The sequence below is a fragment of the Colletotrichum karsti genome, assembly GCF_011947395.1.
Source record: "Colletotrichum karsti strain CkLH20 chromosome Unknown Scaffold57, whole genome shotgun sequence".
In the NCBI taxonomy this organism is placed as follows: domain Eukaryota; kingdom Fungi; phylum Ascomycota; class Sordariomycetes; order Glomerellales; family Glomerellaceae; genus Colletotrichum; species Colletotrichum karsti.
In genome coordinates, this window is record NW_024065957.1 from 197,801 (window position 1) to 218,968 (window position 21,168).

The 21,168-nt window shown below is 53.5% G+C and overlaps 8 protein-coding genes across 8 annotated transcripts; 4 read left to right on the forward strand and 4 right to left on the reverse strand.

The window, feature by feature from the left end:
• Positions 1–3,048: 3,048 nt before the first annotated feature.
• Positions 3,049–4,347, forward strand: CkaCkLH20_12313 (C6 transcription factor; the record flags this gene model as incomplete). The annotated part of the gene is made up of 1 exon (XM_038895026.1): positions 3,049–4,347. One exon carries the CDS (start codon positions 3,049–3,051, stop codon positions 4,345–4,347), a length of 1,299 nt encoding a protein of 432 aa, XP_038739688.1.
• A 714-nt stretch (positions 4,348–5,061) lies between these two features.
• Positions 5,062–7,134, reverse strand: CkaCkLH20_12314 (uncharacterized protein; the record flags this gene model as incomplete). Its single annotated transcript, XM_038895027.1, has 1 exon — positions 5,062–7,134. One exon carries the CDS (start codon positions 7,132–7,134, stop codon positions 5,062–5,064), a length of 2,073 nt encoding a protein of 690 aa, XP_038739689.1.
• Positions 7,135–8,400: 1,266 nt separating this feature from the next.
• Positions 8,401–10,049, reverse strand: CkaCkLH20_12315 (major facilitator superfamily transporter; the record flags this gene model as incomplete). The annotated part of the gene is made up of 4 exons (XM_038895028.1): positions 8,401–8,873; positions 8,944–9,463; positions 9,522–9,926; positions 9,987–10,049. The coding sequence occupies 4 exons, from the start codon at positions 10,047–10,049 to the stop codon at positions 8,401–8,403; spliced, it is 1,461 nt and encodes a 486-aa protein (XP_038739690.1).
• A 1,360-nt stretch (positions 10,050–11,409) lies between these two features.
• On the forward strand, positions 11,410–13,934 carry CkaCkLH20_12316 (uncharacterized protein; the record flags this gene model as incomplete). Its single annotated transcript, XM_038895029.1, has 7 exons — positions 11,410–11,531; positions 11,583–11,754; positions 11,812–12,345; positions 12,396–12,477; positions 12,536–12,615; positions 12,679–12,892; positions 12,949–13,934. 7 exons carry the CDS (start codon positions 11,410–11,412, stop codon positions 13,932–13,934), a joined length of 2,190 nt encoding a protein of 729 aa, XP_038739691.1.
• A 786-nt stretch (positions 13,935–14,720) lies between these two features.
• CkaCkLH20_12317 (uncharacterized protein) lies at positions 14,721–15,529 on the forward strand (the record flags this gene model as incomplete). The annotated part of the gene is made up of 4 exons (XM_038895030.1): positions 14,721–14,762; positions 14,819–15,055; positions 15,149–15,313; positions 15,371–15,529. 4 exons carry the CDS (start codon positions 14,721–14,723, stop codon positions 15,527–15,529), a joined length of 603 nt encoding a protein of 200 aa, XP_038739692.1.
• A 181-nt stretch (positions 15,530–15,710) lies between these two features.
• CkaCkLH20_12318 (proline utilization protein) lies at positions 15,711–16,820 on the reverse strand (the record flags this gene model as incomplete). The annotated part of the gene is made up of 1 exon (XM_038895031.1): positions 15,711–16,820. One exon carries the CDS (start codon positions 16,818–16,820, stop codon positions 15,711–15,713), a length of 1,110 nt encoding a protein of 369 aa, XP_038739693.1.
• Positions 16,821–17,407: 587 nt separating this feature from the next.
• CkaCkLH20_12319 (proline racemase) lies at positions 17,408–18,442 on the forward strand (the record flags this gene model as incomplete). The annotated part of the gene is made up of 1 exon (XM_038895032.1): positions 17,408–18,442. The coding sequence occupies one exon, from the start codon at positions 17,408–17,410 to the stop codon at positions 18,440–18,442; it is 1,035 nt and encodes a 344-aa protein (XP_038739694.1).
• Positions 18,443–18,602: 160 nt separating this feature from the next.
• CkaCkLH20_12320 (cytochrome P450) lies at positions 18,603–20,214 on the reverse strand (the record flags this gene model as incomplete). Its single annotated transcript, XM_038895033.1, has 3 exons — positions 18,603–19,195; positions 19,256–19,819; positions 19,899–20,214. 3 exons carry the CDS (start codon positions 20,212–20,214, stop codon positions 18,603–18,605), a joined length of 1,473 nt encoding a protein of 490 aa, XP_038739695.1.
• Between the last annotated feature and the right edge of the window lie 954 nt (positions 20,215–21,168).

Genomic DNA, 21,168 nt, shown 5'->3' on the forward strand with positions numbered 1-21,168 from the left:
AGGTCTTGGCACAGCGTCAGATTGAGCCCGTAATCGAGTCAGTACAGCGGCTGAGCACTATAATTCTGACGTCCGTCACTGAGCATGCTTAAAATAGGCTTACTGCACTCAAATTTGTAGTGATTGGGGTCCTTTAACTCGTCCGATCATATCTAAAGACTGAACTTTCTTATATGCGAGAATTATGAGTTCAGGTCTGGGCATGCCGGCCAGCCCGAGCAGCCCCAGTCTGGCCGCCGTCAGCTGACCGTATGTGCAATGAGCCACTCATACATTCGTACTCTTGACTGCGGTTATTGACGCAGAAAAACCTGTTCCGTAAGAGTGAGTTTGGTCCAAATACCCTACTTTGACGCTGATGTCGAGAAATTGTGTTGGCCAAAGCATGCCAAGCCGGGCCAACAACGTAGAAAGTTCGAAGACCGGAGAAGCCCGTTATCGCGTGGCTGGTGGTGATGGTGTTGTACCAAAAGTTCTTGGTTGACATTCATCTCGTTGATAGTATCCGGAGGTGTCCCAGCTTCGTATGAAGTGCTGGCCGTTGCTGTCGTAAGATAAGTAGCTGACCTGCGCGGCCTGACGCCCGGCAACGTGTTTCTGTTGTGGCTTTGGTGGCCGTACCAAATGCCTCAGCTTTACATCAATCATTAGGCTCCATCCACGTCGAAGAAGTTATTTGGGTCTTGGCAGATATATCCAATCATTGAATGATCGTTACGGCTCGACAACCTAGGAAAGGTCGGGGGCTGTGTAGGGATCAGACATCGTCACCATCCCCGTTATGCATGGCAAAACGGCCCGCACTATAGGCTATCACGAATTCGGCCTAGACCGCTGTGTCAGCATCTTATGGCTCCTCATTCAACAATGAGACAACTCAGATAGCCGGCTCTCGTCATGGTTGCGATCAGGAACCTATCAGAAATCTTTCAGGAATCCGGTCCATCGGTATTCGGAGCAACCACGGCCATCCTCAGAACGACGAGGTTTGCCCGGTTACGACGGCCGAGTTCGACAACCCAAGGCGCAGTCAAACGACGCATCATCGTGGACAACGCGTCTGAGATCATGGATATATAAAGCCCGTCTAAAAGACACTATCCCAGAAGAGGAGCGCTCGTAAAACAGGGGTCAGGATCGTCCGCTTGGAACGGACTTTAGCCCATCAGCAAACCCCGAGCATCGCACTCTGTCGAAGGATTCCAGAAGCCCAACGCCAAGGACTCACCGCTTACGGCAGCATTCCGCGCCATAACGTTAGCGGAAGCTCCGCGTTACACCACCCAGACTCGACAGGGATCGGACTTTCGTCTTCATGTGAAAACTCCGGTCGAACATCAAGCATCAAAAGAGACAATAGTGTCACTGCGGACCACACGAAGGGCGCACGCGCAGCCCTACGAAGGATCGGGCTTCTTCTCTTGCATTTGCTGATCACGATTGTGAATTAGGCAGCCTTGGTTGATATAACTTTTGGATCGCGCCTTTTGACATCGTCTTCTAGCTTCAAAAACGTGGATCAAGCGGAGGTGGCACGACATCTGATTGTCCGTCGGAGTCCCCGAGCCAACACTTCAACCACCAACGTCAAGTTCACGGACAACCGAGTTTGAGAACCGGAGATGTCTCCAAACTCATCAATGTCGCCAGAGGGGTCGAACGGTTCTTCCCCGGATCGGCCACGGGTGCCTCCCGTAGCTCGATGGGGCGCCGCTTGCGCGCCCTGCGCAACGGCCAAGGCAAAGTGTCTTCGGTCCAACTCGACGCCTGGATCTAAGTGCGACAGGTATGTCCAAGCTCGATGAATATGAGTGTGCGATACCCAAAGTTCTTTTCTTCCGGTTCGTGAGACGGACATTTCCCCAGAACTCCGGGCCCGACTTGACGTCTTGAGAGTTCACGATGACTGGTTGGTATACGACCGGTTTTCAGCTTTGATACGCATATTCTCCTGATTGAGGCAACTGTGAATTCTCGACGACGAGGTCTCTGACTCGCTTGAGTTGACACTTTTGAGACAGTTAGCTGATCTGTTGGTTCCTTGTGGGACTTGTAGGTGCGAGAGGCTGTATAAGAATTGTACGGATCAGGTACACAAGCCTAGAAAGAAGAGGCAGAGCAAGCCCTCGTGAGTCAGAAATTGTACTTTTAGATGGCTCTTCTGAGCCGGCTAACAACCCGGGCATAGAAGAACTACCCAGCTCGAGGAGCGTCTAAATCGTCTTGTGAATTCCCTAAGAGTATCCGGAACCGCCTCCGGGCTCCCAAATCAACTAGCTGGATCCCAATCAAGCGCCTTTCCTCGAAGTACAAATCTCGTAGCCAACTACGCTACACAACTTCCACCCGGGAACCCAAACCTGCATCACCAGACTTCACCCTTGTCGCCGGCAAGTCAGCTTGATACCGGACCCATCGAGATCCCCGCGATATACAACTGTTTCGTGCCGCCAACATGCATATGCCGGACCGAGCCAGGAGAGGCCCCCCCTCCCCCGGATACGGACGAGAGCTTGTTGGCCATCTACCGAGATGAGATGGCGCCACATTTCCCGTTCGTGATAGTACCTCGCCACGTATCAGCGAGCACCCTCGGTGCGACACGACCGTTCCTCATGGCATGCATTCGGATGGTAGCATGCTTCCGCAGTCCACGATCCATGCGGGGACAGATGTACCGACTGCTCAACCACATCGCGGACCACGTGTTACTGAGATCCGAGCGATCTCTAGATCTGTTGATGGGCTTGGTGGTGATACTTGGATGGTTCCAGCACCATTGCATCGCACATTCCCAACTCAACCAGATCGTGGCGCACGCTACTTGCTTAATTGGGGAGCTTGGTTTGAAGCGAAGCCCAGCCGTGACGGAACGGACGCGACTTATAGTCATGCGCCCATTTGTTTTGCCAGAACGCACGAACGAGGAACGAAGGTTGCTGTTGGCGGTGTGGTACCTTAGTTCATCGTAAGCTACCCAGTCCCTGGAGGAAGGATTCAGTGCTGATTCTAGAAAGCGTCTCTTTGGACATACAGAAAATCGACCCAATGAGATACTCGGCATACATGGAGCAATGCGTGCGCGAACTCGAGGACGCCAAGGAGCTAGAATCTGACATGCATGTCATCTACATGGTGCGGATACAACGACTCGCGGAAAGGATCTCACAGATCCGGGGCAACGAAGACTGGGATGACGGAGTGGGTGTTCCCAAAGCACCAATCTCCGCGTACGCATCAAGCTTCCAGGCCGAGCTAGACAAGTTGGAGGCCCAGATGCCTCGAAGCCTGCAAAAGAATCGTCAGTACCGAGTTTGGTTTATCCTCATGGTCATCGCTAATAAGCTCCCAGATTTCCTCCGAGTTCAGATGGCGACCGCCCGCCTCCGACTCTACGAGCCCCCCACAATCGACGCAGACCTCCTGGAATCCCTCTCAAAGTCTCTCGCATCGTTGAGTTCTGGCCACAACTCTGCCTTGAATGTCTTCTACCAGGCGAATGCCGCCCTAAAAGCATGGTTCGAGACCTGGCTAGCCATCCCGGTCCCGGCATTCTACCCATGTCCCCTGCCAATGGCGTCACAATTGATGTTCGCAGTGGTAATGATGAGTCGCTGGGCATGGCTCGCCGCGAGCAACGACACTCCACCGAGTAAAAGGACGGTCCGCGATCCGTCTACCGGGGACCCAAATGTAGCGCTGGCAGTCATGGAGGCGGCGATTAATCCTAATACTCCAGTTTCGGCCTCAACGCCGTCAACCAATGCCAGGGGCACACCGTCTTGGGACGCCGAGACATCGTCGGATATGAAGCTGCCTCAGGTACTTGCCGAGTTAAAGACACAACTATCAAGACAGCCAGAGCTCATGATCGACGTTGCGGATATTCTCAACAGGGTGGCCGAACAACTCGAGGAAGTGGACGCCGCGATGGCCGCCGTGTCGGTCGATTCCGGCCCGTGGCGGGGGAACATCTGGACCTTGGGGGCGACCAAGGTGCGGATCGCGCAGATCAGGCAGAAGAGGTGGTCCGACACGATATCCAAGGGGTACGAAGAGAGCGAAGAAGGGGACGAAGAGGACGAGGCGGAAGAGGATCAGCAGGCCGGGTTCGGGGAGGTTCAGATGCAGGACAACCTCGCGGGTAATGTCCCGATGGCAGACAACTGGTATTTCGACTCTGGCTGGGGGCCGACCTTTTACGACGTCGTCGATCCGTCGCTCTTCGTCGACGGCATGGCTGGGCCGTCGGGGGATTGGGCTTCTGCTGCGTTGGAGGGCATGGCGCCGCCGCCGCCGATGGACCAACTCGGCGTGCCACAGGCTCCAGGGCATAAATATGTGTGATTGACTGCCTTCCTAGAGACAGTTATAGATAATGAAATAGAAATGAGCGCCGATCTGACGATGTAGCTTGACTTGGATTGCTGTGTGCGAGCCCCTGTATCTCTTCCCGCCAGGTTAGGTTCAGAGGCTGCGCTAGACTGACTGAATGCCACGGTGAGTGAAAAGCTCAACACGAGAGAAGCGCAAACGAAGATGGGGCCATTGTACAAAAGGAAGAAGCCTCTGAAACCTCGAATTCTACAGAAGAAAGGGAAGAGGAGGAGAAGAGAACACTGACGATAGAGAGGAAATACGGGGCCCGCCGCTTACACCAGGGTTTCACAGGGCTCACAGCAGGAAGGTTCAACAAATTGTTTTGGCGCCTTCTTTGGCATGATCCGGCGTTGTGGCAGAGTGGTCTAATGCGCAAGACTAGAAATCTTGTTCCTTCGGGAGCGTCTGTTCGAATCAGGCCAACGTCGAATTTCTTTTCTTTCGCTCGTAAATTTCTCTTCTTTTTGCTTGTTCTGCATCTCTAATGCTTCCGCTATCTTTCATTTGTTCAATGGCATCGTCTGGGCCCCGACCGAATTACAAACAAGGCGCAATAATATGGCTAACTCATCTAAGCACTTCCGACGCAACCACGATTGACATTCCACATACCACTGCTTTTGGATCCAATGATAAATAACATTTGTTTTGTATTACACAGCTTTATCAAATATCTACTCGCTACCTTGCCGCTGAGGCTGGCGATGCTGGCGGAGGAGCAGCTGCAGGCTCTCCCTGCCAACTCTTGCTAAGCAGGCCGCTTCCATCGGCCTTCTTCACTTGCTCTTCCATCTTCAAGATCAACTCTCCGAATCCTCCGTTCGCCCATCCGAACCATGCTCTGGTCCAGTCCTTCTCGTCCCAGCTGTTGACGCTCTCATGCAGAACTCCCGTACCCGCCGTCGAGTCCAACACCATCGACACCTGCTCCTCGACCTCCTTCTCAACATCCTTGACGCCGGAGATCGGGTCGTAGGCCGTGATAGCTGCGATCACCGCGGCCATGGGCCAGGCCTTGCCGGGACCGACGTGCGGTCCTCCCACGGCTGAGATGACGGGTCCGCGCATGAAATACGAGTTGGCGTCGCTGAGCACGAATTTCCGCGTGTTCTGGTAAATCTTGGAGTAGTCCCTCTCCTTCTCGCCCTTCGCCGGACTAGGCAGCTTGAACTTGGACTTGGTGAAGTTCCAAAGCGGCATCGCCAACAGCGACGGCACGTTGGCATCATCCATCATATTCGCCCCGCCATAGCCGTCCACTTCATATGCGAAGATGTCTCCGAACCCAGGCCGGTGCACGATGGCGTCCTTCTCGATCCCCTGCCTGATTCCAAAGGCCTGCTCGCGCATCGCAATCGTCAGGTTCTTCGCCTTCTCGCCGTCCAGCTTGGCCATGATCTCCGACGCGTCTTCGAGGTACTTGGCCCACATCATGTTGGCGGGCACCAGGAACTGGAAGATGCAGGCGTCGTCGGAGGGTCGGAACGCCGTGCGAATCATGCCGTTCTCTTTGATGGGGTTGCCCAGGCCGTCGTTGGTCAGAGTCTCGCTTCCGCGGTTCGTCCATCCGGTAAACGTCCAGGCCGACTTTTCCACCTTGCCCTCCTTCGAGTAGGTCCCCAGACGCATGGCGCCGGCCGCGTCCACGGCTGCCTCGACGGCGTCGATCCATACGTATTTTCCGAAGAACTCCCAGTCGTTCGTCTTCTCCGCGTACGCCACAGAGAGTTGCAAGAAGCTAGCGAGTGAGTCCAGTTCCCACTTGCAGTCAAAGACCTTCTCGGGGTCGTATGCCGGCATCGGGTGGTTGTGTATGTATGCACCGTTATGAGTGGGAGGGATGCCGCTTTCAGGCGGAGGCTGGAAGGCGTGGCAGTAGGGCGAGATGATGATGTACCGCGAGTGCGCGTTGATCAGCCCGCGCCAGAGACTCGCGAGCGAGTCCTTGTCCTTCGAGGCTTCCAGCAACGGCAAATAAGAGTACACCTGCGAGGCTGAGTCGCGCAGCCAGAGCGCGTCGATGTCACCGGTGATGACATACGTGAGCTCCATGTCAGTAACCTTCGTCTCGCCGGTCGACTTATCCGTCTCGTTGGCAAAGCCGCGCCATTTCACCATGCTGTCCAGCGTCATCGGGTAGGCGTTCTCAAACAGACGGTACAGATCCGGATCCTTGATGACCGTCTTCATGCGAGTGATGAGATTCTCCATCGGGGGCGTGGTGAAGGTGCGGCATTCTGGCCGGGGTCTGTTGAGCGGGAATTTGCGCTTGCCTTCGGAGAAAGGACCGGGCCTGGTGCGCATCCAGTTCTCAAAGGAGGGGCACGGCTCCGATGAGACGGGAGGCGGGCTGGCCGGGGGTTCCGGGGGCGTCCTGCCGGAGGATGGAGTCGGCAGTGCCGGTGTCGCCCCGGATGCAGATGCGGGTTTCTTGGCCAATTCGCCGTCCTTGTCGCGGTACGAATCCTCGCCGTCGGCGTCCGCCTTGAGCCTGTCGCCCGAGGCATCCGGCTCGCCGTGTGCGACCGGCAGATCGGCATCTTTGTCTTGACTTCCGTGCTGCTGCTGCGGCGGCTGTCCGGCGCCGTTGTGAGAGGCGCTGGCGGCCTGTTGGCCTGCGGATGTTGATGGTAGGTATCCCGCGCCGCCGAGTTGTGAGTTGTGAAGGAAGATGAGGAAGACGATGATGCCGAAAGCGACGAGCAGCACGCGCGCGCGCCGCGTCTGCATGTTGCTGCTGAGGAATGCGGGCATGATGGCCGAGTCTCCTTGCAGCAGCGGGCAGGTATGTGTCTCACTCCAGTCTCACTGATTCCGTGAGCCAGCTTGGGCTCAATTGCTCACTGATTCACCCCTTTCGCTCTCAGGTGGCGTTTGTCTAATCCAGCTTCGATTTTGGCGTCAGACACGGGTCTCACAAAGTCAGTCCCCGACTGAGCTGTCGAATACTATTCTCACGACGGAAGGGAACATCACTCAGCGCCAGCGTTTCGTCGGAGGGGGATGGTCGACGGTTCAGGCGACGGTGTCGAGTCGGCGAAAAGTGCAAGGTCCATCCCTTGCTCGGCATCCCGCTGGTGTCGGTCTTGTTCCTCCTCCCCGCTGTCTTGGATATCCCTGAGGAAGCCTCAGGGGACATCGTATTGGAGTGCAACCCCTGCTAGTTCGCACTTTAACGAGTTTTAAGTAACCTAGGGTCGCAGGCTAGTCGATGAAGGGGGAAATATCAATCAGCACCAGACGATGGCCGCTGTCTCCTGAGCAGCGAAACTTCAAGCAAAGCCTGATACTTATCAAGCTGGCAAGAGACGGCTATCTAACACGCCAGTTGAAGCAAAGCTCATGGTGTAATTCCATGTTGAATTGTCATATCTATGAGCAAGTCACTACGCTTGAATGAGTGACCTCGGTGCTGCCAATGGAGGATTGACGGTTCGGAAGATAGCGACAGAATACTTTTTTTCACTGATCGGATCCATTGCCGCTGGTTGCCGTTCATCCCAAAAACCATTCCAATCACGGATGTCTGCCTCCGAAAAGGTTGGATTGCCGACCACGCGACCCTCCCACATCATATGCATACAACCACCTACTAGCTCCTCAATGGCCGCTGGATCACTCGTCCATCAATAAAGAAAGACCAAAAAAGGAAGGATCTCGACGTTGGCCTGATTCGAACAGACGCTCCCGAAGGAACAAGATTTCTAGTCTTGCGCATTAGACCACTCTGCCACAACGCCGATGTATCGTGAGCCCGCTAGCAAGCGGGGATGCAAGATCGTGGCCTCCACCGAGCCAAGATTGCGACAGACTCGAAGTTGAGCACGGGAAGCAATATTCAGCGTTGAAAAGGTCGGTATCAAACTGAGATTGATATTGCCCTCCCTGACCTGGTTGACAGCTATATGCATACATCAATCGCTTGAAACCTTGCCATACATCTGACTTAAACCTTAAGCATTCCGAGGCTCTCGCTCCCACCCATTATTTTACCCAGAATTAACATTATTTTGCCCGAGTTCAATACTTGAACAACCTCGGCTGAGTACCGTCTCTTTCCGCCTCTCTCAACAACCGCTTGTTCGCCAAACCATAGTACACCCTCAACGCCGCGCATCCAACGACCACGACTAACAGCAATGCCGCATTCGACCAGTGGCCCGTCGGATACCCGATCGACTTCTCCTCCGCCTTGTAAACCCACACGCCCGGGATCTGCCCGAGTCCCGCACCAATGCTGACGTTGAGCGCGATCGCGAGTCCCGTCGACGCCGTGCTGAACAAGTTAGACGTCAGCCAACCCAGCAGAGGCGGAATGCACGCAAATGCACCGGAGGCGCCGACGATGAGGCACCCGTAGCGTGCGTGGTATGCATCGGGGGGCAGGACTGCGGAGACGACGAAGCCGATTGCGCCGATCAGAGCGAGCGCCGCTGAGTGGACGGCGCGCGCGTTGAAATGGTCCGCTGAGAAGGCAACGATGATTTGAACGACTGAGGAGAAGTTAGTGATTTTGTCCATGATTTCAATGTGAGGCGATTCGATTGCAAGATGTGGTCTTACCATATGCTGCAGCGTACGGGGGAACCGTCATCAGCTGCGCCTGCAAATCCACGAACCCCAATCCCGAGGTGATCGACGGCGTGAAGAGCGACAAGGACGAGAAGGGAACCGAGAGGGCGAAGTAGATCACGTAATGCCCATACAGCCTCCAATCCGTTAGAGTCGCCTTCGCATCCTCCCACGTCATGGTCTTGTGGCTGCTTTTGCTGCCCTCGTGGAACAGTCTCTCTATTGCGAGGTCCTTCTCCCGCTCCGACAGCCAGCTTGCGCTTTCGGGATAATCTGGCAAGAAGAACCAAACGAAAATCGCTGACAGGCAGGAGGGAATGCCTTCGAGAATGAACAGCCAGCGCCAGCCGGACAGGCCGTTGACCTGGTTCATGTGTCCAATGCCGTAGGCGATCGCACCGCCAAAAGCTCCTGCCAGTGTGGCGCTGGCGAGAATCATGGCGACTCTGACGCTGCGTTCATTATGCCGATACCAGAACGTGAGATAGTAAACCAGTCCGGGGAACAGGCCCTGATCAAATATTTGTTAATTAGTCGACGGGAAAACACAATAGAATGAGGAAACCCACCGCCTCGAAGACACCGAGGAGAAATCGCACTCCCGTGACGGTCGCACCGTTGTTCGCCCCTCCCAGACCAATCGTGACGGCACCCCAGGAGAACATGAGAAACGCGAGCCATCGCGACGGGCGCAGTTTCTTGAGGAGGATGTTGGATGGGACTTCGAAGACGGCGTAGGCGATCAAGAAGATCATCAAAGCGAGCGTGAACGAGTAGTTCGACATCCCGGTCTCAGTCTGCATGTCGTGGCCCGTCGAGGAGTTAAGGATTTTCGCATTTCCGATGTTGGAGCGATCGAGGAAACAGAGGAAGTAGATGCCCGCGCAAATGGGGATGATGCGTTTGTCTTGTTTCCATATCAGGGCCTTTTGCTCTTCGGGTGAGGACGGGATCGGAGAGGATGGTGCAATGTCCTGTTCACCATTAGCGTGAACAAATGAGGGTAGTTACTATCGTTCTGAATTATCACGAACCTCTTTCATCGCAGGCGACTCGATGTCGCGGGGGCCAAAGCCCTTGGCGTCGATGGCCGTCATCTTCACTGGCCTAGACGATGGTGCACTTGGCAAGTTCGTCGAGCAAGGCACTCCCGTCAAGAAAACCCCGCCCAAGATTGACTTTCAGACCGCAGAGGTATTCCTGGCTGAATCTGACGTTCCGAGAACGCACGCGAAAACTTTCTGGTGTAGACGCCGGCCGGCGGCCGCTTTTCAACCCCCGCGTATGCGGGGAAGCTTCTCCTCACCCCGGTCTTCGCGCCGCCCAACCACCTACACCGCGCCGAACCACTGCATCTCGGTTGTGTTGGTAGTGGATCAGATTGGAGATACCTCGCGAATGAGTGGCCTGTTGGTCCTGCGAAGATCCGTATTGTGTGTTGGACGTCAGCACGTGTGACCAAGCAAGCGCCGGGGAGTCACCGACGCCGGAGCCGTTCATGACCGGGGTCTTGCCGAGTGATCACGAAGGCCCTAGCCTTCACATCTTTTCATTCGTGAAGGAAACCGTTTACTCGACTTTTTGAGGGAGAAGACAGAGGGACAGATGTAGCTGTGAAAATACGGCACAATTTCAAAGCTTTAAGGCGGTCGGATATTCCGCTCCGGGAGTAGTAGCCCAAATACGTAGTGGCTTTGGCAACATCTTTTCCTCATCCGAGGTCTAGACGAGACATTGTCTCAGTGAGGCTCTGTGAATGATGACGCTGAATTCCTCAATTTAGCGGACCGTCCTTGGTAATGCGTGCTGGTTCTCTTAGGCAATTCGTCACATGCAGACTTCCGATTATAAGATACTCATGCTGCCACCGTGGTTCCAAGAGTTTGAATAGCTGATACCACTCAGCCAGAGTTCTACAAGGCGATCTAATAAAAGAACACGCACTTATACAACGCAGAAAAATAGCGATGTGACCGAGCGCTCTGGGAGGTTCTCGAAACTCGATTCCCCAGAACAACTCATCCATCGATAACGATTCATCGCGTTAGCTATTTCGGGCTTAGCCATGGACAATGCGTGAAAGCCACCAACTCCCTCAAATTACCCACGAGGTCGGCCTTAACGAGGCCACATTCCTTAAAGTCCCGTTCTAGTCGCAGATTGGCGCATTCTCCATCATGGGTATTTTGCTAACGATGCTAGCCAGCGGGAGCCCGACGTGGCTTAACCTCAGTGCCCTGATAGTGGCGCGCCGATCTGATGAAGCTCAGGCAGCTCGATCACATGTTAGCTCATTCTCGTCCGTTTTGAGACAGCTATTTTGAGCTCGTTGTTTTTGGTGGCATGGTAAACATAAACAGTCGACGCGCTCTCCTTCGGTCGCCTTCGAGAACTTGCAGACCTCTGCTCATCTTGCACGAGATCGCGGCTCAGCACCCGAGGACGGTTTTGCCCTCAATGGACAGCTTATCGATGGACAACTTTGTCGACTGCGCTCATCACGCTGCGGCGTCTGATGATGAGAACTTCCCGGACAAGAAGAGACTTGTCATATGCTGCGATGGAACATGGAACAACTCGTGCGTGGCTACAACTTCAGCTCTCGGTACCGATCTAACCAATCACTTTAGGAATATCGGCGGCGATTCAGTACCGACCAACGTCAGTCGTCTATCGGCTGCAGTAGCTCACAAATGCTGCACCGGTATGCCACAGGTCGTCTACTATCACCGCGGGGCAGGAACAGAGGAGTCAAAGACCGCCAGTGTGCTGGGCGGTCTGCTCGGTCTAGGAGTCAAACAGGTAATCACGCGTCGCAAAAGCTCAGAGGTAAATAACAACTAATAAAGGCTCTGACAGGACATCGTCGATTGCTACCGCTTCATCTGCGACAACTACAACTCGGGAGACGAGATCATCATCGTAGGCTTCTCGCGTGGCGCCTTCACAGCCCGCTCCGTCTCGTCCATGGTGTGCTCGCTTGGCTTCCTCAACCGCGCCGGGCTTAGCCATGTCGGCGACATCTACCAAGATTATCAATCCTTCAACGAATGGACCAGCGATTTGCTGTATGACCCGAGCAAACACTTACGAGCGTTCAAGGTGGAACAGTTGGAAAGAAAGATCAAGAAAGAGTTCATGGACAAGATGGAGAGAGTCGAGAGGAGGCTTGAACATAAGAACATCGAGTCCGACGAGCGCAAGAAACAAATCGGCGCCCAGTTTGCTAAGCTCTATGCCGCCTATGAGCGCAAACTCAACCCCGCGGCGCTGGAGAAGCAGCTCGAGAACGACAAGAAGGATTTGTTCAGGAGAATGACGCAGATGAAGAAGCAGAATGGACAGATGAAGTTTCGGAAGATGGCAAAGGCTTATCGGGGGCAGCTTTCAGAAGTTTGTTTAACGATTCTTCGTTCTTTGAGGTCTACAGCTGACCATATTAGTATCAAATGTGTCTTACCAGGAGAAGCAGCATGCAGGCTCAGACGACCTTTGAGGCTGTCGAGGGCAGGGTAAAGGCAGTTGGTAAGTATCCCGATCTTACTCGTACCAAGTCACTCGCTAACCCAGTTCATTGTCTTAGGTGTTTGGGATACTGTGGGAAGCCTTGGTATTCCCAAGTTGCCGTGGGGCTTCTGGCAAGGAAGTCGCAGCGCATCTGAGGTGAGCCCCTGATGCCAAACACACTCTAACGGTTGGGCTCATGAATACTCACATATATCACAGCTTCGTTTCGCAAGTCTCGATATCCACCCCAACGTCGACCACGCATTCCACGCCCTTGCGTTAGACGAATGGCGCACTTCGTTTGCGCCAACTCTCTGGAACCTTGGCCCAAGGAACAACAACACCCAGCTACGGCAGGTCTGGTTCCCGGGATGCCACAGCAACGTCGGAGGAGGATCCGATGCTCAGCAAATATCCAAAATTGCACTTGCATGTTCGTAACGATGCCAGATGTGACGATGAGTACACAAACTAACAATGCTCGTTTAGGGATGGCGGACCAGCTGACGTCCATCGGCGTGGAGTTCAGCAAACAAGAAATGAAGCGCATCTTCCGCAGCGTTCCGTCGCGCATCGACGCCCGGCCGTGGGGCCTGGGCAAGATCACAAGTCCGGATAGCCTCGCCACAACGTTGCCGGACGCTGCCTGGAACATGATCACGTTGCCATACCGGACTGCCACCCAGCAGTGGACCGAGGGCTCTACGCGGAAGCCCGGGCTATACATGGACGACATCGGCAAACGGCAACTCAAGAACACCAAGGAGCTTGTCCATCCCTCGGTCAGGGTCAGATATCTGTACCACGGCCTTGGCCTTGACGACGCTGGTGAATGGCAATGCAAAGCCCTGTCGGGAAGAGGATGGCAGCTCATGTTTGAGAAGAGCCCTCCCAAGGAGGACGACATCCGGCCAGGGCGTGACCCCAACGTCGTCGATCAGTACAAGACCACGACCGGCTCGGTGACGGCGGTCTACGAGCAATACCCGAGGGAGTACTCAGCCGAAGAGAAGCTCGTCAAGGCGGAGCAGCCACTCGAATGCGATCTCAAACAGCTGGACGCCCCAAAGAACACCTGGACCTGGAGACTGCGGCACGGCGACCGCCAGATCGTGCTGCCGGAAGAGCATATTGGCATGTGGGAGCGGATGTACATCGAAATCAACGACGATATGGTCCGTTGGCAGAAGATGACGACGGATGAGATGAGGAAGCGATGGACTCGAGGCGACCAGATCCGAGACATGGCGACGGAGAGCGTGGCTGTTGCCTTTGCCACAATGGATCGTATCATGAAGACAGCGATGGGTACGGTTTTCGGCGGACCTCCGGAGAAGTATTTGCCCAGAGGATACCCAAGCGAGCATGGGTACCACGACTTTGTCTCGTGGCAATGGGGCCTGGAACCCGATGATTCCTATGACTCAAGGCGAATCTCTGTTGGGTCTGATGGGTATTACAGTCATGATTATTAGGGTTTTCAACGAGCGCTATGCTTCACGACTGATGTAATGATAGGATACTGTAATGTAATGAAGTATGAGTTGCTGTTGTTGGTTTCAACATGGAGACCGCTTGGTATGGCTCTAAGGTAACCACGGTTGCGTTCTAGAACGGCTCTCTAAACCCAAAGTAGAAACAAAGTTCAGGTTTCAAAACATCAAATCATCAGTACTGAGTACTGTGGGTGCATGTTGAAGAAGCCATTCCAGTGTCGCTTTGTACCTGACTTGTTTACATCTCGTATTGAATGTGGGTGACCTTGATCTTCCCGGAGGACACTTGAGCATGCGCTCATATGAATTATTACCATATAAGTTCATAATCATGCCCAATATAATATTTCTCATTGCTACCCATCGGACTCGGGCCTGAACTAAGGACGCATGGTGTAGGGGTTTTCCGACACAGCCAATGGCGCTGACGCTTGGCGGAGGCAAGCGGCTCCTTACGAGGTTGTAACCGACTGAGATGCAAAAAGCAACTGATTCCTGCAGTCAGCTCGCACTCGATTAGTATAGAATATTGATGGAGCTGCCTCAAGCGGCAAGCTCACCTTTCAGCCAAGGGCCTAAATAGACCCAGTCAGAGTGTGTTACAAGGAGCGGCCCGAGATCACGGATGCAAGGCAACAGGCAGCCCTCGGAATCTGGCGAGGATCAGTCTCCATGAAAAAACTATAAAGAGACGCCAAACTTTGGCAAGTTGTTCCCAAGACCTTGAGCTCATCAAGAGATTTCCGACAAGTCGCCCCAACCAAGATGAAATTCACCACCGCGACCTTCGCCGTTTTGGCGACTGCTGTTAGTATCACCTTGTTCGGAAAGTGCTTTCGACGACGCTGACATTTTGAATGTAGGTCCTCGCCTCTCCTACAGAGAAGGGATACAGCATTCGTTCCGCTGAAGAGGTGAAAGACGGACTTCTGCCCCTTTCAGACATGATCTTTACTGGTCTCATCACCTCAGGCGGCCCCAACGTGACCCTCTCCGGACCTGCTGAATCCATCTACAAACAGATTCTCGCTCTGAACCCTGACTTTGACTCACTTGGTAGTGGTGTTGATGAGCGAGGTCTGGAAGCCAGACAAGGCAACGTAAGTCTTGCCTCGCCCGCGTAAAGCGAGAGGGTGTTATTTCTGGCTTCATCCGATCTGCGATGTAAAGAACCTTCTCTAACAACCATTCAGGTCAACTGCCAAACTGGAGCCGCTGTTGAGAGCTACTACTCCTCGTGTGCCGGTTCTATCAGCCACTTGCTCGCTCTGGGTACATCTTACTGCAGTGTTGCTGCGAGTACCTGCGCTAGAGTTGCGTGCTCATCGCCGAACTGCAGCATGTACCTATGCAACAACGTATGTTTTGCCGATTTTCTGCCTGAAGTGACCACGATTGTACTGATCAGAGTGCAGCAATTCTCCCAAGTCAGTGTGTACTGCCGAGACATTGCCGCAGATATGGGCATCATCGTATCCCGTTGCGGAACGGACAACGGCAAAGGTGATACTCGAGCTAGAGGCAGCTTGGGCTTCACCAGCCATTACACCTTGCTTTCGGCGCAGACTTGTTAATCTCACTGAGTCTCTATGTATCTATCGCGCCGTGTCTCATCAAGTCTCAAGTAGTCGTTGCACATCCAAAAGCCATAAGATTGGGACATTTTTGTGGCAAGAAAGGCGTCATTAGATGGGCAGGTTCAGTCTTGAGTTCAATGTTGAATTAACTACTTTCAACAATATGGGGGGTCACCCTTTAGAAGTCAGACACAGACACCCCAGCTCCTCGTTCATCAGCAAGAGCCAACAGTGCATTTCCAATCGCAAGATCGGTGGTGCTGACTCCGATGTTTTTGTAAACGACCAGCCCCTCTGCGATCCATCTCAGAAGCTCGGGGTTACTCCCGGTCTCTTGTGAACGCGCCACCTCGCCAACCTCCACGAAGCTTTCAAAAGGAAGTTTGCTCTGAACAACCTCGCCAGCATGATGCATGGCTCCTTCGCGATCGTCAACGAGCACCGCCCCCTTTGACTCCTTACTCCTTCGGAATCCCTCACCGACATCGCCTGCAGCGTGGATGAGCAGGTTGGGATCCAATTCGATCATGTCTGGTTGCCACGATCCAACAGCTGAAATGAACGGGTAACGAGCAGTCTTTCTTCCTTTCGTCATATAGTCGGCGGGGAACAACGGGCTTGTAGTTCCGACAGTACAAAAAATTGCATCGGCAATAGCGAGATGTTCCCGGATCTTCGTGTCGTAATCAGGTTGCGACGAACCCAGGTATTCAATAGTTGTTGAAGACTTCCATCGCTGAGCATTCTCCTCCTTGATTCGGCTAATCAGCTGTTGCGCCCGGTCTTCGGAACGATTCACGACTGTGATTGACTTGATCTCATCTGCTCGCAGTGCCAGCGCCAGGCGTAGATGCCAGAGCGCTTGTTTACCGGCACCAAAGACGACGATGTGGTCGGTATAACGGCGCCAGATGTAAGGGATCAGGGCGGAAAGAGTCGTCCTGTAGCCTGTCAACTCTTCAGCGTTGATGATGCCGGTGGGATAGCCATCTTGGTCGCAGAGAGTGACGATGCCGTGTAGAGCCCCGGCGGCCTTGGAAGATGGCGCTGGTGTGACGACGATCTTGGTTCCGAAGCTTGCGGAGGAAGAGAACGGTCGGAAGAGGCACTTTTGGCCTTCGGGCCGGTTCACCACGCCGACAGAAGGTTGGTAGTCTCGTTCGGAGCCGTTGGAGACGTCGACTAAGCACTTCAGAAGGGAGTCTCGAAGTCGGAAGATGCCATCGTTATTCAGGTTGATCAGGATGTCGTGGACAACGGAGTCGCTGAGGATTTTGAGGCCGCCCATTTTGTCTTTGATATGTGGATGGACGGGAAGATCGTGGTGGTTGGGTCTGAGGACTCAAACTCGAGAGTAATCACGATGATGAGCACGGATTGGTATCGTTGTGCGGGGTAAAACACCAACTTAGAATCCCAAGTAATTGATGAGATAAGCCAGTCTTTATATCCGGGAACGCTTTCCTTTTCCATCGATCATTCGCAAATGGGGCACTAACTTACTGCAGAATAAGAAGGCAACCCCGGGCAGATAAGCAGCGTCGGCCCGAACCCCTCTCACAATAGTTTCAGTGGGTCGCGGAGGCTACACGCGGGCACCGGAAGAGCTCCCGGTGACATACAGAGGTCCGCCCGGTCCGCCCGGATGTCCACCCGGCCGGGTCGGATGCCATAATCCGGGGTTTCTCGGTCCCCACAAGCCGACTCGGTACAACAGCCCTTCGTGCCATTAATGGAGAAGGTCATGAAGATAAAGTCTTACTTGGTCATTTCATATTTCTGAGGGTTCAGATTCTTTGCATTTATTTTCTCCGTCTTTCAAAACACCCCCTAGTTCTGCTAAACCACACTCAATTACCCCCCAGCCTGTCCATCATGACGTTTGGACGAACCTTCAACGTTGTAGGAGCCCACTGCGGTGGCGAGGTCTGCGATGTTGTCGTAGGAGGCGTTCTCGACGCTCCAGGCAAGACAATGTTTGACAAGATGATGCACTTCTGGAAGAAGAGAGACAATTTACGAAACTTACTGCTCAACGAGCCCCGTGGGTCATCGGCCATGTGCACCAACCTGGTGCTCCCGCCCTGCAATCCGGAGGCGGATGCCGGCTTCATCATAATGGAACACGAGGAATATCCGCCGATGTCTGGCGCCAACACCATTGCAACTAGCACCGTCCTTCTCGAGACGGGAATGGTACCCATGCAAGAGCCGATCACGACATTGAAGCTGGACACAGCTGCCGGTCTTGTGACGGTTACCGCTGAGTGCGAAGCTGGGAAAGCAAAGTACGCCGAGTTCCAGAACGTCCCAGCCTTCGTATACGCCTTAGACTTGGAGATCAACGTTCCCGGCTTCGACAACCCAGTCAAAGTTGACATTGCCTGGGGCGGGATGTGGTATGCGCTCGTCGATGCTGCCTCGGTGGGGTTGAAGATTGCCTCAGAGAACGGACGAGAACTTGTCGAACTGGGGGAACGCATCAAACGAGCTATCCAGGCACAGACCAACCCAGTACATCCGGATAACCCAGAGATCCGTGGTGTCACTGTTTTTGAGTTCACCGAGCCACTTGTCACTTCTGGTAGTGACAAGACGGCAGTGAATACGGTAGTGGTGTCTCCCGGAAGACTGGATCGAAGCCCTTGTGGAACAGGAACATGTGCTAGGCTTGCGGTGCTGCACAAGCGGGGAGAGCTCGCCGTCGGAGAGTCATTTCGCCATCGCAGCATTATTGGGACTGAGTTCGTCGGCACGGTTCGGGGTGAAGCCAAGGTTGGGGATTACGATGCTATCATCCCCGCAGTCAAGGGAAGTGCATGGATAACTGCTTTCAAGCAAGTCATACTTCACCCTACCGACCCGTTTCCTGAAGGATTCAGAGTTGGAGACAAGTGGCATGTGAGTTAGATGTTGAGCCTGTAAAGGGAACCGAATTCGAGATCAATTCATTGATACCACTGCATGAATTGATGCACCAAGCCAAAGCGTTTTTCAATGCCAATTAAGTATTAGTCTATGTCAATTTGTAAGTCTAGACAGCCGTTGACCTCTGGGATTAAAGGTCCCTTCAAATCTTCATTCTGGTTTGCGTGTCAACGGGCTTTGCAGTAATCATCAGAGGCTGCTTAATCCACAACGCGAATGCCTTCTGGTCCATCCAGTTCTTGCTCTCGTCGCACAGCGCAAGGTCGAAGGAGAAGAGAAGAGTGGCCAAAATAAGTCTCATCTCATGCATCGCCATATTCTGGCCCAGGCAGTCTCTCGGCCCGAATCCAAACGGCTTGTGAGCGTCGAGCATGTCGCCAGCGTAAGTCGGATCTGTCTTGAGCCATCTCTCAGGAGCAAAGGTCTTGGCGTTCTTGAAGTTCGCCTCAGACTGATACGTTGACCAGTGATGAACCGAGACGCGCGTGCCGGGAGGTACCCATTTGCCCATGATCTGCTGTCCACCTTCGAGGACCACTCTCGGGCTTCCAATGGGAACGGGAGGGTAGACGCGCAGTGCTTCCTTCAAGCAGGCATTGAGGTACTTCATCTCGGCCAAACGCTCGAAAGTGAGGTCGTCCAAGGTTGTGAAGTTGCTTCGGATCTCCGCAAGCACTGTCTTCATCTTTTCAGGGTGGCTGAGTAAGAGGTAGACGCAGCCACTCAACAGTGTCGCTGCGTTAAGAGTTAGCTTGATGGCCATCCTAGCTCTGGAATTTGTCAAATGAGACTTACCAGTTGTTTCTGACCCAGCAAGCATGAAAAGCTCGGCGTTAGAATGCATCTCCTTGATGGTGAGCTCCTTTCCTTCCTTTGCTGCAAGCACCAAGTTCCAGACGTCGGGCTGAGTAGAACCGTTCTCCAGACGCTGGTTGACGCGCTCTTCCGAATGTCTGCAGTGAGTGACTCGCTGCTCCGTAACAGATTTCGGCTCGAAACGCGTGAAGATAGCGTTAAGAATAGGATAGTAGTTGATGATGGAAACAATCGGCAGCATCTTCAGCGACTCGAAGATGGATTTGACCCAAGGGCTGAACTCGTTCTTCTCCAGAAGACCCAAAGGCTGTCCAAAGCAAAGCTCGGCCATGACGTCGAAGGTGGTGAAGTTCAGAAGTTGCATCATCTCGACAGGCTTCTTTCCGTTCTCACCAACCTCTGAGATCTTGTACATGAAAAGATCAACGTATTTGCGGAATAGCGGCTCCTGCTGTCTCAAGGCACGCTCTGAGAAAGCGGGCGAAAAGAGTCGACGAACTCGGGCATGATTCTCAGTGTTAGTTGTGAGAATGCTCGGAACACCTGGCCCATGTTAGTTACATGAATCAAAACAAATTATCAAAATCGCGACGCGATTCCCGATCAAGACGGAAGTTATTACCGTTGACCGGCTGCACGGAGAATTCTTGAGCCTTCTCTTGAACCTTGGGTCCATTGACATCATCCCATGCCTGAGCAGCCGTGTAACTCAGGTCTGTAGGACCAAACCGAACCACGGAGCCGTACTTCTCATGCAAACTCTTCATCCATTCAATATCGTCACCTCGGAGAGCCACGAGCCAGTAGGGTATGCGGGTGATCGCACAGATCTTAGGGCCAGGGACGTCGGCCAGCGGATGCAGCGTAATTGAGTAGATAGCGCTGCCGATGAGATAGACGCTCAGCAGCGCCGCTGCTGCGAGAATGGTGGCCAGCATGGTGGCTCAACGTAGACGATGTCTCGCGGAACTGACTCCTCGTGAAGGACGATCTAAAGGCGATGTGTTGAGGAAAACGATTGCTTGTCTATTAGAGGGGCATCCGTGAACTTCGGTAGGAAAATGGAAAGCCTAATGAAATATGAACGCCTTCTAACTGGTCAGTTCAGAGGACCCCTGGTAAATGCAACTATCCCCACTTACACGTACGATTTGATGGCACCAACACCATTCTTCAACGGGCGGGAGGATGCGGATGGGGATGCGGAACTGCCGCCCGTTGGACTGGTTTCTGGGCCTTGTGAAGAACAACACGCAGCCTAGGCCGAAGATGGAAGAAGTTTCCAGGGTCCAAGTCCAGACCCTGCATAGCCCTCCAGTAAGGATTTTCAGCAATGAACGTCGAGCGAATTTGGTGTCCAGGCTCTTGGAATACTCCAGTCTCTATCTTATGCTAGCCAAAATGAAGGCCTACTCCCTGCACCTGATCTGCACTAAAACGGCCGTGCTTAAGAAAGTTGTGTTTTTACCAACTTCATGTTTTCTAGACTAGGTGGCCAACACATCTTCAATTTGTGGTCGAGGAGCTTCCTCCCATATTTAGTGAACATCGACGACTTCTCAAAAAGCGAAAGCGAAATCAAGACAATCAAGCGAGAACCGGCTGCATGGTACCATCGTCCAAGCTCTCATGTCAACGTCTCAAGCGAGGGCGTCTAGCCAGGGTCTCCGCCGACGTCGCAGTAGGCATCAGGGAAGCCGAGTCATGATCGAGCGGCTTCTTCACAGGGATACATGGCACTTCGTTACCTCGACCTATAGTACAGCTAGATTCATCTATTTCCCTGTGACTTTCGGATCAATTGTGAAGTTCCTACTGGACAGACCATCTTCTTGTCATAGCCCTGCCTTCGGGTCGAAACAGATTGCTCAATTTGCGGCCGGCACGCGCAC